Source organism: Salvelinus namaycush, chromosome 3, assembly GCF_016432855.1.
Source record: "Salvelinus namaycush isolate Seneca chromosome 3, SaNama_1.0, whole genome shotgun sequence".
Classification (NCBI taxonomy): Eukaryota; Metazoa; Chordata; class Actinopteri; order Salmoniformes; family Salmonidae; genus Salvelinus; species Salvelinus namaycush.
In genome coordinates this window covers 11997466-12013372 of record NC_052309.1, presented here as the reverse complement: position 1 = coordinate 12013372, position 15907 = coordinate 11997466, and the positions used below count along the sequence as shown (strand labels likewise).

The window sequence follows — 15907 nt, the reverse complement described above, 5'->3', positions numbered from 1 at the left end:
TTTCGGTTTCCGTTTTATAAAAATGACAAATTTTTGACTTTTTGCCGCATTCTCGAAAATTCCCACAAGGGGGAAAATAAATCATATTGCAAGCGCACGAGTACGTGGCAAACGAGCGCGGCCTTTTCTCCTAAACTGAAAATATTTCGAAGACGAAACTCGGCGAGCGTAGGTTTGGAGTAATGGGCAGTTGGCCCCGAACGAGATGGCGTCGAGACCTCGGCGCTTTTTGAGTTATGGCCATTTTTCTGGGATTAAAGGGTTAAAACGCAAGTAGGGTGCTAATTTGACCGCTTCATGTCAAAGTACATAAGCATACGGTGTCAGGAAAAAAAGAACCAGCCATTTATCTATCGTAATTTAAGAGAAAATGTACATTGACCGTTTGGTGATGTTCACAAAGAGGAATTTTTTTTCTCCAAAAAATCACAGATCCAGTTGCAGTGTGTTCAGACGTACATTTTTAAAGTGGGTCTCGATGCTCTGCGAGAATCCTGTGATTTTATATGATTTTATGAAATAACACACACTCATTTAACCCTCTTTAAATAAGTCAGTTCTTAACATAAAGACTTAAAACTCAATATTATATAAGAGCCTACCCCAAGGAGGGTATGTGTTCACTTTCAGCTTCCTATGTCAACTGGAAGTACCTTAAAATGGTGCCATAGGGTCAGGTTTGAAGGGTAATAAGGTCAGATCTTTTCAAAACTTCACTTGTGTGATTAGACAACCCTCATGAACTGTAATCAGTCATTTCTCCAAACAGATGTCAAAGAAAAGCTCTCTCACACAAACACACACACACAAAAAGCTATGATGGAGTGAAAAAGTACGGTGCTTAAAACACACAAAGCCTGCAATGGCATTACTATTATCTCCAGGCCGTGCCGAGTTCAACGAGATGCCCCGCTTGACCGTAGCTCACTCGGTCTGAGCGCAGCGACCGTTACAAGAAGACGGACACGAATGACCCTTTGACCTCAATGTCAATTTTATTTGCTTTTGGGAGACAGAGAGAGAACCGTTAAGGTTAGAAGCACAATTTCACCTCAGGAACAATCCTAAGGTCCTCCCGATCTGTGCAAGCCTAACCTTGACCTTGTGGCATTAACCCTTAACAGTTAAAAGAAGGTGTTTACATCAAATAGTTTACAATGAAATGTCTCCCCATTGGAATACATTGACTGCACCTCTAAATTCAACCTAAAGCCTATGTGGGTTATGAATGTCTTATGAACCTGTCTTTGATGTCAGTCCATCAGGCCACCATGAGGTCTACCTGTGTCGATTCTAAGCTTCCTGGAGCAACCGGAAGTGGTTAAATCACCCTAAAAGTGTTTGCCATAGCCAACCTGCAGTTTGAGAGAAATAGTGCATTCAGCCCTATGTAAATCAGTCAATTTTTAACATACAGACTTAAAACTCAGGATTCTGTAACAGCCTACTCCAGTGATGATATGTGTTTATTTATAGCTTCCTGTGACAACCGGAAGTGCCATAACTGGTGTCAAATGGGCTGTTTCGAAGGGTTAAAAATGTCAAATCTTTCCAAAACTTCATATATGTGAATAGACAACCCTCATGAACTGTAAATCAGTCCTTCATCCCATCAGATTAAAAAAAAAAAAAATACACACCGACACAGAAATGATGGAGGGACACACTGAGGGGCTAAGAGGCAGACAGTGCCTGCAGTAGTTACTTTTGTTCCAACTTTTAAAGAACCGTCAGACCTAGAGTTCTGAAAATGTACAAACCTGTTCTAGACCTCAGGTCGATTGTGCACGGTGAATTATATGGCTCTAGAAGGTTCTCGGATCGATAAAAAGCATCGTGTATTTGCCATGTTTTCAATTCATTTTGACCTCAACGAAACGGACGACATTTAGAAAAGTCCCAGAGTCTCAAGACTAGGTGCGTTGAAACCGGCTCGGCCCATAGAGACAGACCCCAACAAGCCTGTTTGATTGCTCATTCAAGGACCCCGTAGCAAGGCAATGAAAAAAGTGGAATTTCAGCACCAATTAGGGTTTTGCTCGGGCACCGAATGACCTATCGAGCCGAAACTTGGGATTCGAGGTCGCCTCACATAGGGCTAAACATAATGTGTGAACTGGACCCGCAGCTAGAACATAACTACGTATTATTTGTTTTATTATGGTTTAAATAGAAGGCGCTGTGAATTTTGGGCCTGCTCTGAAATATGTTATAGTTGGCATCTAAAGGAGTTGGAAAAAGTGAGTTTGGAGTCAGATGGTATCAGTTTGGTGTCTGAAAATATCTATTTGACTGATGGACACTGACTTGCTCGTTGACTTTTGTACATTTGCAATATGTTTCAACGGGGAGGTACCATGAGGAAAAAGCGACATGATGAAATTTCACGAAACGAGCGATGGAGAGGAACCACTATCACTGCCCGGCCATCCTGAGGTCATCAGACCGTTGACTTTTGCATTTCTAAAGTATTTAAGAGAATGTACGTTACATTTGCAATATGATTCAACATCACATCATATTGCAAATGCACGTTACATTTGCAATATGATGTGATGTTGAATCATATTGCAAATGTAACGTGCATTCTTTAAATACCTTAGAAATACAAAAGTCAACGTCCTGATGACCTCAGGATGGCCGGGCAGTGATAGTGGTTCCTCTCCATCGCTCGTTGCGTGAAATTTCATCGTGTCGCTTTTTCCTCATGGTACCCCCGCGTTGAAACATATTGCAAATGTACAAAAGTCAACTAGCAAGTCAACTAGCAAGTGTCAACAAAAGTCAACTAGCAAGTGTCCATCAGTCAATTGGATATTTTCAGACACCAAACTGATACCATCTGACTCCAAACTCACTTTTTACAACTCCTTTAGAAGCCAACTATCACATATTTCAGAGCAGGCCCAAAATTCACAGCGCCTTCCATGAATGCACCAAAATAGCATTCTGAAATCACCACTAAAATGACATCACCATATTCTCCAGGCCGTGCCGAGTTCAACGGGATGCCCCGCTTGACCGTAGCTCGCTCGGTCTGAGCGCAGCGACCGTTACAAGAGAACGGACACAAATGACCTTTTGACCTCAATGTCAATTTCATTTGCTTTTGGGAGACAGAGAGAGAACCGTTAAGGTTAGAAGCACAATTTCACCTCAGGAACAATCCTAAGGTCCTCCCGATCTGTGCAAGCCTAACCTTGACCTTGTGGCATTAACCCTTCACAGTTAAAAGAAGGCGTTTACATCAAACATTTTACAATGACATTTCGCCCCATAGGAATACATTGACTGCTCCTCTAAATTCAACCTGAAGCCTATGTGGGTTATGAATGTCTTATGAACCTGTCTTTGATAACAATCCATCAGGCTACTATGAGGTCTACCTGTGTTGATTTTAAGCTACCTGGAGCAACCGGAAGTGGTTAAAATCACCCTAAAAAGTGTCCAGATATACATGACTTGCAATTTTGAAAATCACTGCATTCAACCCTATGTAGATCAGTCAATTCTTAACGTATAGACTTAAAACTCAGGATTCTGTAACAGCATACCCCAGTCAAGATATGTGTTTACCTATGGCTTCCTGTGCCAACCGGAAGTGCCTTAAAATGGTGTCATGGTGCTGTTTCAAAGGGTTAAAAAGGTCAGAACTTTTCAAAACTTAATTTGTGTGATTAGACAAGCCTCATGAACTGTAAATCAGTCATTTCTCTAAGCAGATGTCAAAGGAAAGCTCTCTCTCACACACAAACACACACACAAAGCAATGATGGAGTGAAAAAGTACGGTGCTTAACGACACACAAAGCCTGCAATGGCATTCCCATTATCCCTAGGCCGTGCCGAGTTCAACGAGATGCCCCGCTTGACCGTAGCTCACTCGGTCTGAGCGCAGCGACCGTTACAAGAGAACGGACACGAATGACCTTTTGACCTCAATGTCAATTTTATTTGCTTTTGGGAGACAGAGAGAGAACCGTTAAGGTTAGAAACACAATTTCACCTCAGGAATGTTCTTAAGGTCCTCCCGATCTGTGCAAGCATAACCTTGACCTTGTGGCATTAACCCTTGACAGTTAAAAGAAGGTGTTTACATCAAACAGTTTACAATGACATGTCTCCCCATTGGAATGCATTGACTGCACCTCTAAATTCAACCTGAAGCCTATGTGGGTTATGAATGTCTTATGAACCTGTCTTTGATGACAGTCCATCAGGCCACCATGAGGTCTACCTGTGTCGATTCTAAGCTTCCTGGAGCAACCGGAAGTGGTTAAAATCACCCTAAAAGTGTTTGCAATAAGCACCCTGCAATTTGAGAGAAATAGTGCATTCAGCCCTATGTAAATCAGTCAATTTTTAACATATAGACTTAAAACTCAGGATTCTGTAACAGCATACTCCAGTGAGTATATGTGTTTACTTACAGCTTCCTGTGCCAACCGGAAGTGCCATAATTGGTGTCAAATGGGCTGTTTTGAAGGGTTAAAAATGTCAAATCTTTCCAAAACTTCATATTTGTGATTAGGCAACCCTCCTGAACTGTAAATCAGTCATTAGTCCCATCAGATTTCAAAGAAAAATTCACACACCCAAACAGAAATGATGGAGGGACACACTGAGGGGCTAAGAGGCAGACAGTGCCTGTGGTAGTTACTTTTGTTCCAACTTTTAAAGAACCGTCAGACCTAGAGTTCTGAAACTTTGGAAACCTGTTCTAGACCTCAGGTTGATTGTGCACGGTGAGTTATGTGGCTCTAGAAGGTTCTCAGACCGATAAACAGCCTCGTGTATTTGCTATGTTTTCAATTCATTTTCAGCTCAACGAAACTGACGACATTTAGAAAAGTCCCAGAGTCTCAAGACTAGGTGCATTGAAACCGGCTCGGCCCATAGAGACAGACCCCAACGAGCCTGTTTGATTGCTCATTCAAGGACCCCGTAGCAAGGCAATGAAAAAAGTGGATTTTCAGCACCAATTAAGGTATTGCTCGGGCACCGAATTAACTATCGAGCCAAAACTTGGGATTCGAGGTCGCCTCACATAGGGCTAAACATAATGTGAGAACTGGACCCGCAGCTAGAACATAACTACGTATTATTTGTTTTATTATGGTTTAAATGGAAGGCGCTGTGAATTTTGGGCCTGCTCTGAAATATGTTATAGTTGGCTTCTAAAGGAGTTGGAAAAAGTGAGTTTGGTGTCAGATGGTATCAGTTTGGTGTCTGACAATATCCAATTGACTGATGGACACCAACTTGCTAGTTGACTTTTGTACAATTGCAATATGTTTCAACGCGGGGGTACCATCACCAAAATCGACATGATGAAATTTCCACACAACGAGCGATGGAGAGGAACCACTAACACTGCCCGGCCATCCTGAGGTCATCAGGACGTTCAATTTTGTATTTCTAAAGTATTTAAAGAATGCACGTTACATTTGCAATATGATTCAACACATCATATTGCAAATGTAACACTGTGTGTTATGTTTGCAATATGATTCAACACATCATATTACAAATGTAACACTGTGTGTTATGTTTGCAATATGATTCAACACATCATATTGCAAATGTAACACTGTGTGTTATGTTTGCAATATGATTCAACACATCATATTGCAAATATAACAGTGTGTGTTTGCAATATGATTCAACAGTGTGTTATGTTTGCAATATGATGTGATGTTTTTCACTGTTGAATCATATGCAAATGTAACGTGCATTCTTTAACTAAACCCTATGTGGGTTATGAATGTCTTATGAACCAGTCTTCAATGACAATCCATCAAGCCACTATGAGGTCTACCTGTGTCGATTCTAAGCTTCCTGGAGCAACCGGAAGTGATAAAATCACCCTAAAAGTGTTTTGCCATACCCAACCAGCAGTTTGTGATTTATAGTGCATTCAACCCTGTGTAAATTAGTCAGTTCTTAACGTATAGACTTAAAACTCAGGATTCTGTAAAAGCATACCACGATCAGGATAGGTATTTACTTATAGCTTCCTGTGACAACCGGAAGTGCCTTAAAATGGGGTCATAGGTGCTGTTTCAAAGGGTTAAAAAAGTCAGATCTTTCCAAAACTTTAAGTATGTGATTAGGCAACCTTCATGAACTGTAAATCAGTCATTTCTCTAAACAGATGTCAAAGAAAAGCTCTCACACACACACACAGACACACACAGCAAGGATGGAGTCAGAAAAAAAAAAAGTCAGAAAATATTCTATGTTTTTTTTCATGGAAAATATTTTATGTTTTTTCTTCTCGAGTCAATGGCCTGAGTATTTATGGAGTTTTTCCAAAAAACTCAAAAAATATTCTAAGTCCAAACTTTTCGTGCACCTGGTATTTTTTTTGGGTTACCAGGTGCCATGGTTGAAATTGCTTTTAGGGGGCATCCAGACTTCCATACCCGCTCTGGGAGCACTATTCTTCGGCCAAAAATCAATGTGTGCTGGCCTGAGTGATTTATGGAGGTTTTCAAAAAAAGTCAGAAAATATTCTGTTTTTTCTTCTGGAATTTTTGTTTTGTTTTTTCTTCTCGAGTCAATGGGGGTCCGGCCTGAGTGATTTAAGGAGGTTTCCAAAAAAAGTCAAAAAATATTCTATGTTTCATGTTTTGGGTTACCAGGCGTCATTTTTCAAAACGGTTTTAAATGCTTCATTTTGGCCTTTTAAAAACAAAATGTTATTTTCGACTATGAAATCCAAAAAGCACTTTTTTAAAGGGGTTGATAAGTTTTTTCTAATTTATTCACATTTTTGACTTCATATTAAATCAGATTGCAAATGCACAAAACATATTCCTTAAGTACAAGTAAACATTTCAAAAAAATTATGATAATAAAATGTGACTAAAGTATCTTCATACAGTTCTTATACATGTGTAATTGACCTAAAAATCGAAAGAATTTCAAAAAACGGTCCAGAAAGCACTTTTTTAAAGGAGGTTATACGTTTTTTCCAAATTTTTGACATTTTTGACTTTTGACTTTTGACTTCCTATGAAATCACATTCCAAATGCACAAAACAAATTCCTTAAGTCCAAATAAAAATGTCCTAAAAATTATGTTAATAAAATTTGACAAAAGTATTTTCATACAGTTCTTACACGTGTAATTGACATAAAAATTGAAAGAATTTCGAAAAACGGTCCAGAAAGCACTTTTTTAAAGGGGGTGATACGTTTTTTCCAAATTTTTGACATTTTTGACTTTTGACTTTTGACTTCCTATGAAATCACATTCCAAATGCACAAAACAAATTCCTTAAGTCCAAATAAAAATGTCCAAAAAATTATGTTAATAAAATTTGACAAAAGTATTTTCATACAGTTCTTACACATGTGTAATTGACATAAAAATCGAAAATATTTCGAAAAACGGTCCAGAAAGCACTTTTTTAAGGGGGTGATAAGTTTTTGCCAAAACTTTCAAAATTTCAAAATTTGGCTCTGGGGTCTTGACTTGCGTTACAGTAAGCCTATGAAAAATTTAGATAGAACACACTCGCCCACTATAGGATTTTTGGGGTGTTACACAGCTCATTTACAATATGGCATTTGCCATCAACTTTGGACGAAACAGCGCCGGATGTAATGTGAATTCCCACACAATCCCATTGTGTATATGGTCCGCTCGGTGCCAATAACTTGCCATGTTATTTTGTACAATTGAGGGGGGAGTTCCCTTACATTGATGGAAGCTACAATCCATATGCAATATTAAAACTGATCTACCCCTAAAAATAAATACAACATTTACCTCTGTCCAGTGTCTGTGTTCAAACTAGACACTCTAATATATTATATTACACTTGATCTTTGTTGAATAAGTTCCTCCATATCTTTTTGTTTTTCCTCTAACTTATTCTGAGCCTCTATGGTACAGTTTTTATTGCTATCTGTTCTGTTAGACCTTCTATTTCCTTTGTTAGTTAGATCTTCTATTTCCTTTGTTAGTATGGACACCTTTGACCAAAATTGCTTTTTAGAGATGAGTACTGAATTGCGTGGCCTCTAAAGGAACATTTAAAAGTGTCCCATACAAAAATCATATTTGCTGTACCTATGTTATGTCAAAAAAATGCAGTTATAAATTCCTCTGTCCTATTTAAAAACAAGTTATCATCCAATAGGCTTTGATTAAATTTCCAATATCCTCGCCTACGTGGAAATTCAGTAAGAGTAATGTATAAGCCAATTATCTGATGGTCCGACTGCATTCTATCCCCTTTCAACACTTTTCTTATGTCTCCACTCAACCCCTCCCTTATATTTCTTTACTATTTGCCATATATTTTTAAACTGTGCTGTTTCACAAAAGTTTTCCATAGTTTCTACAGATTGTAAATGAAATATTTTTTTTTTTGCTAAAAGTATTATTATATTATTGATCGATTGACTATGACTTTTCAGATCACCCAGTAGTGCACCCAGTAGTGCTAAAATAGTGCAGTAGTGCAAAACCTAAAATGTTAGTCCGTAATCGTAACATGGTTTTTGAATGTTCACAGTGTTGGATTCGGGCTAAACTTTGACCATTGAGATATTAAAGACATGATAGATCAGACGCATAGTATATAAAGGAGTGAGATCTGGAGAAAGACAGTGGCTGTGGAATGTGCTGGGTGGACGGGAGAGAGTCACGGGAGTGCAATAGGTGATACAAGAGGACATCTGTGGATTAGGCGAAGGAGGGGTTGAGGTCAGGATGTCAGGTCAGATCCCCTGAAGGGAGAAATAATAGTTTTAGTATCCTGTTACCCTCTTCCTGTCGAACCATAAGATGTAAGGATTGGAGAGAAAGAGGGGTGTCTAAAGTGGAGTATATATACGAGTGTGTATATATATATATATATATATAAATGTGATGGTGAGAAATGTTTTTTTGTCTGAATACAGCTGTGTCGACCCTTTGGGAAGAATTAAACTTGGTCAAGCTTCTCAAGTGTCTGTGAGTTATTTACTCTGAAAAATAAGAACCTAACAACAGATTAAATTTCACGCTTACGTTCATGTTTCAAGCATAGCTTTTCTTACGATCCTAACAATTTACGTATTGGATTTTCTTAGGATCCTAACGATACGTACGTTTAACCTTTTGATAGGAATCTGGATCCATATCAGAGCGGTTGGATCAACCCTACTCCTCAGCCAGAGCGGACTCCCCAAGAGCGAAACTCTGTGAATTTACGAATGGACAATGACAACGCTCTGAATTTACGAACGCCCAGAGCGCATTCTGAGCGCACTCTGGCACTCCAGATTGAATTTACGAACATGGAGTTAGAAAAAAAAGAAGGGCAAATACAGGTTGTCTCTTTAACATTGTGTGTTTTTTTTACTTTCCACAGAATCGAATGGAGGAAAGCAAAGCATTGTTCAGGACAATAATAACCTACCCGTGGTTTAAAGATTCCTCAATCATTCTATTCTTGAATAAGATTGACTTAATGCAAGAGAAAATTTTGTTCTCACATCTGGTGGATTACTTCCCTGAATATGATGGTAAGAACTCCTTTTTTTCATGGATTTAATGAAAAAAAGACAAGCTCAATATACATGGACCAGCTAAATGTGATCATAAACTACCCATGCAAAATGGATTAGCATTCAGTTATCGTGTCAGAGCCGGCATTATGGGCAGGCCTTAGTGGGCCTTAGTGGGCCAGTCCAAATAACATATTGATATACTGATCATTTATTTGGCCGAGATGCACGCCGAAAGACGCATCAATCTCAGCAAAAAAAAAATACAGTTTTGTTTTAATTTCACCTTTATTTAACCAGGTAGGCTAGTTGAGAACAAGTTCTCATTTACAACTGCGACCTGGCCAAGATAAAGCACAGCAGTTCGACACATACAACAACACAGAGTTACACATGGAATAAACAAACATACAGTCAATAATACAGTAGAAAAAATAAAAATCTATATACAGTGAGTGCAAATGAGGTAAGGTAAGGCAATAAATAGGCTATGGTAGCGAAGTAATTACAATATAGCAATTAGACACTGGAATGGTAGATGTGCAGAAGATTAATGTGCAAGTAGAGATACTGGGGTGCAAAGGAGCAAGATAAATAAATAAATACAGTATGGGGATGAGGTAGTTGGATGGGCTGTTTACAGATGGGCTATGTACAGGTGCAGTGATCTGTGAGCTGCTCTGACAGCTGGTGCTTAAAGCTAGTGAAGGAGATATGGGTCTCCAGCTTCAGTGATTTTTGCAGTTCATTCCAGTCATTGGCAGCAGAGAACTGGAAGGAAAGGCGGCCAAATAGCACCCCTCTGTCTCAGTATGTGAAGCCTAGTGGTTAAGAGCGTTTGGCCAGAAACCAAAATGTTGCTGGTTCAAATCCCTGAACTGACTAAGTGACAAATCTGCCGATGTGCCCTTGAGCAAGGCACTTAACCCTAATTGCATATTTACAGAAGGGGCTTTTCTGTCTACGATACAATGTGGTGCACACTGACAGGGACATGGGCCTATAGGATATGTGAGTGTCAGCTGCAGCTGGATACTATTGGCACCAAAAGAGACCAGGGTGGGTGCTATCATAGTGACACTTCCCTGTAGACTTCATAGGTCAGAATCATACTAGGCTAGGCTACTCCTTTTATGAGGACATTTAGATAAAAAAGTACAATATATGTATATGTACAGTGGGGAGAACAAGTATTTGATACACTGCCGATTTTGCAGGTTTTCCTGCTTACAAAGCATGTAGAGGTCTGTAATTTTTATCATAGGTACACTTCAACTGTGAGTGAAAAATCCAGAAAATCACATTGTATGATTTTTAAGTAATTAATTTGCATTTTATTGCGTGACATAAGTATTTGAAACACCTACCAACCAGTAAGAATTCCCGGCTCTCACAGACCTGTTAGTTTTTCTTTAAGAAGCCCCCCTGTTCTCCACTCATTACCTGTATTAACTGCACCTGTTTGAACTCGTTACCTGTATAAAAGACACCTGTCCACACACTCAATCAAACAGACTCCAACCTCTCCACAATGGCCAAGACCAGAGAGCTGTGTAAGGACATCAGGGATAAAATTGTAGACCTGCACAAGGCTGGGATGGGCTACAGGACAATAGGCAAGCAGCTTGGTGAGAAGGCCAACGCCAACTGTTGGCGCAATTATTAGAAAATGGAAGAAGTTTAAGATGACGGTCAATCACCCTCGGTCTGGGGCTCCATGCAAGATCTCACCTCGTGGGGCATCAATGATCATGAGGAAGGTGAGGGATCAGCCCAGAACTACACGGCAGGACCTGGTCAATGACCTGAAGAGAGCTGGGACCACAGTCTCAAAGAAAACCATTAGTAACACACTACGCCGTCATGGATTAAAATCCTGCAGCGCACGCAAGGTCCCCCTGCTCAAGCCAGCGCATGTCCAGGCCCATCTGAAGTTTGCCAATGACCATCTGGATGATCCAGAGGAGGAATGGGAGAAGGTCATGTGGTCTGATGAGACAAAAATAGAGCTTTTTGGTCTAAACTCCACTCGCCGTGTTTGGAGGAAGAAGAAGGATGAGTACAACCCCAAGAACACCATCCCAACTGTGAAGCATGGAGGTGGAAACATCATTCTTTGGGGATGCTTTTCTGCAAAGGGGACAGGACGACTGCACCGTATTGAGGGGAGGATGGATGGGGCCATGTATCGCGAGATCTTGGCCAACAACCTCCTTCCCTCAGTAAGAGCATTGAAGATGGGTCGTGGCTGGGTCTTCCAGCATGATAACGACCCGAAACACACAGCCAGGGCAACTAAGGAGTGGCTCCGTAAGAAGCATCTCAAGGTCCTGGAGTGGCCTAGCCAGTCTCCAGACCTGAACCCAATAGAAAATCTTTGGAGGGAGCTGAAAGTCTGTATTGCCCAGCGACAGCCCCGAAACCTGAAGGATCTGGAGAAGGTCTGTATGGAGGAGTGGGCCAAAATCCCTGCTGCAGTGTGTGCAAACCTGGTCAAGAACTACAGGAAACGTATGATCTCTGTAATTGCAAACAAAGGTTTCTGTACCAAATATTAAGTTCTGCTTTTCTGACATATCAAATACTTATGTCATGCAATAAAATGCAAATTAATTACTAAAAAATCATACAATGTGATTTTCTGGATTTTTGTTTTAGATTCCGTCTCTCACAGTTGAAGTGTACCTATGATAAAAATTACAGACCTCTACATGCTTTGTAAGTAGGAAAACCTGCAAAATCGGCAGTGTATCAAATACTTGTTCTCCCCACTGTATATACAGTGCATTCGGAAAGTATTCAGACCCCTTGATTTTTTCCATATTTTGTTACATTACAGCCTTCTTCTAAGCTGTATTAAATACACATTTTCCCTCGTCAATCTACACACAATAACACGCTATAATGACAAAGAGAAAACAGGTTTTCTGAATTTTTTGAAAATGTATTAAAAATAAAAAACAGAAATACCTTATTTACTTAAGTATTCAGACCCTTTGCTATGAGACTCGAAATTGAGCTCAGGTGCATCCTGTTTCCATTGATCATCCTTGAGATGTTTCTAAAAATGTATTGGAGTCCACCTGTGGTAAATTCAATTGATTGGACATGATTTGGGGACTCCCGAGTGACGCAGCGGTCTAAGGCACTGCATCTCAGTGCTAGAGGCGTCACTACAGACACCCTGGTTTGAATCTAGGCTGTATCACAACCGGCCGTTATTGGGAGTCCCATAGGGCTGTGCACAATTGGCCCAGCATCGTCCGGGTTTGGCCGTCATTGTAAATAAGAATTTGTTCTCAATTGACTTGCCTAGTTACATTTTTTTAAATCAGAATCATTACTTTTTATAATTTTTTACTTTCGTTTATTTGGTAAATATTTTCTTAACTCTTTCTTGAACTGCATTGTTGATCAAGGGGTCTGTGTACTTTCTGAATGCACGGTAACAAATGAACCAGCACTTGCACTTGACCCCCCCCATGAAGGAGTAGCATGTCATACTTTATTGGGGGTCAGACAGCGCCAGATACAGTACATTGGCTACATCTAGTAAGACAGAGGTGGGCTGTTTCGCTTAGATGCTGTTTCGCTCGCTCAGATGCTTTCTCCAGTGAGAGAGTTTCAGCCACTTGAGAAAGTTGGCGGGTGAACTGTTCAGATGCTGGAATTATTTTGGACAAAAGTGTGAAGGTTACCTACTTTTTTAAAGTGATTTGTTTGGCAATCAGATGAAAACATCATGACTGGTTGTGTTCATGCCACATTACACGTTAATATATTTTTACAGTTAAATTACATGTCTTTACTATAAAACCCATTTAAAAACTGTGCTTGCGCTGGTATCGTATTACCAGTATACTTTATAGATAAAAACACCCTAAATAAACCATATAAATACAATGCACATCAGAAATAAACTATTGTATGTATATGATGCAGCCGTCTAACACCATTTACAAGACCTTGACCCTTATGGCCTGTAATCGATCCTTGGCGGTGCAATTTGTAACCTCTTGGTCCCTGTGGCCACCAAAGGCGATTCACAAACAATCAATGTTCAAACCACAAAGACACACAGTTCCAGTTAAGACAATCGGTGGGCAGTACACTTTCAAACACCCTCCCTCTCAGTCCTGCTGGGTCAATATCTTGTTCATTTAACCAGAAATGAAACAATATTTAATATATTGGTTTAAATTGATATAAGACTTAAATTAACTGATGTGCCATTATTTCATGAATCATACAACTAATCATATCTCCTCCTCGCAGGGCCCCAGCGGGACCCACAGGCAGGAAGAGAATTCATCTTGAAGATGTTTGTGGACCTGAATCCAGATTGCGATAAAATCTACTCGCACTTCACCTGTGCCACTGACACGGAGAACATTCGATTTGTCTTTGCCGCCGTCAAGGACTTCATTCTGCAACTGAATCTGAAGGAGTACAACCTGGTTTAAAGGCTCCAGCTGAATCTGAAGTAGTACAACCTGGTTTAAAGGCTCCAGCTGAATCTGAAGTAGTACAACCTGGATTAAAGAATCCAACTGAATTTTACGGAGTACAACCTGGTTTAAAGACTCCAGCCGACCGCAGTTACAGACTCTTTAATGCAATGTGAAGGAGTACAACCTGGTTTAAAGACTCCAGCCGACCGCAGTTACAGACTCTTTAATGCAATCTACTCCAAAAGCTACAGCCAGAGACCAGGGCCTGGAGCCATAGTACAGATAGACTACTTCAGTATGTCTGGTTGTCTTTCACTACGGTGAAACCCTACAGAGAATTTACATAAATGACTGTATTATTTCAACTGTTCACCACTGCATTATTTTTTTGTTTATGGGTATCTTTGATTTTGTTCACGAGGTGCATCATGATGATGAATATTACTGTGCCTTTTTGAGGAGAGGGGATTCTGGTGTACATTGAGAGTTATTGATAACTCTTTGTAAACCGTTTAAAACACATTATAACAGTGTAAACACACATTTCATCAGATGAGAGTTAAAAAGTGCTTTGATGTGCCTGGTGTCTCTCTGAGGACTGTTGACCGACGGCTCTCTTGTCAAAGAAAGTCTGGTGGACATTTAGATAACTGCTATGAATCACCTCACCTTACATCCTCCAGTGGGTCATAGTCACACTAGTGTTTCCCCTATATGCATTTAGCAGGGGTGCACCGCCACTACAAAAAAACAAAAAATGTAGATGTATAGATGTAGAATAGATGTATGCCCTCCCCACCTCCCGCAGAAGGACCCCATGAAGGCCCCAAACACTGCACAGTCTATAATGTGTTTTTTGTATTGAGACGTGGTTTAAATACATTGTTTACGTATTTAAAATGAGTAGTCATTCTCTGGGTCAGAGGATAGAAGAAACAGTCATAATCATCACCTAGAACACGTAAACTAGCAAACAGGTATTATTTGCACAATTGACACATTTTGTTGTTTTTTCTATTGGTGTATAGCTAAGTGTTGCCAAATTAATATTACCTCTATTGACTGAACACCCTCTACAGAAGGGTGAAATCTGACGCTGTACCATCAAATTTCAGCCAAAACGCATTTGACTATCAACACTTTTCAGTTGTGATACTGTACATGTCAACTACCAGTGTTATAAAATAAGCATATTAGCTCCGACTAAACGGTGCATCTTGATACTGTTCCTCATCCAATGAGGGAATGTTATCACATTTACACAAGGTCTATCATTGATCCATAACATCTGCCTTTTGACAGTCCTTTGTATTCTCAGTGGAGATGTACTGTATTGCTTTGGCACAGTTTCAGTTTAGGGAATTTAAACTTTAATGAGTATTATCGAATCAATCTCTGGTTTCAAGATTATTTGTGATAAGGGCTGAAAATGATTCCCCATATGTAGTATATGCCTCCTTGCACTTTGTAAATACAAACTGATACAGTGATTTTCTGTTTTAAGGTCCTGTAAAATGAAAAGTGTTGCAATTGTTACCTGCTGAATGAGAATGTTGGGTCCAATGACCTGCTTTGAACACAGGCATTCATTTCTTGAACTAATCTTTTAAATCATAAATATATGTAATTTGAGAGTAAAAATAAGTACTTACATTTTTATATAAATTAAAGAACTAATCAGAAGGTTTTCTGCACAAGGTTTTCAATTTGTGTCAATCTTCACACACCCTGACGTTATGTGCCATTTTAAAGTCTTGATTGAAAATAAAGCATATATATTTCACATTTATGTCAAATTATCTTCAGAGCAATTTTGTCCATGTTTTCAAATTAGGAGTGACGGAATAAATCATTCCAATTTATGCAACATCCTTCTCCGCACTTTTTTCAGCTACTGTGTATATTTGTGTGGCGATTACCATTACAATCTAAGGCATAGAGTACACCGTAGAT

General features: G+C 39.6%; 1 protein-coding gene across 1 annotated transcript in view; it reads left to right on the top strand.

The window, feature by feature from the left end:
* The window catches only part of LOC120044949 (guanine nucleotide-binding protein G(q) subunit alpha-like), a 28635-nt gene extending 12892 nt beyond the window's left edge, over positions 1 to 15743 (top strand). Inside the window, exons 7-8 of the mRNA XM_038989699.1 lie at positions 9368 to 9521; positions 13779 to 15743. Coding sequence (XP_038845627.1) covers positions 9368 to 9521; positions 13779 to 13966 — 342 coding nt within the window. The 3' untranslated portion in view covers positions 13967 to 15743. The remainder of the gene's footprint in view (positions 1 to 9367; positions 9522 to 13778) is intronic.
* Positions 15744 to 15907: the final 164 nt, after the last annotated feature.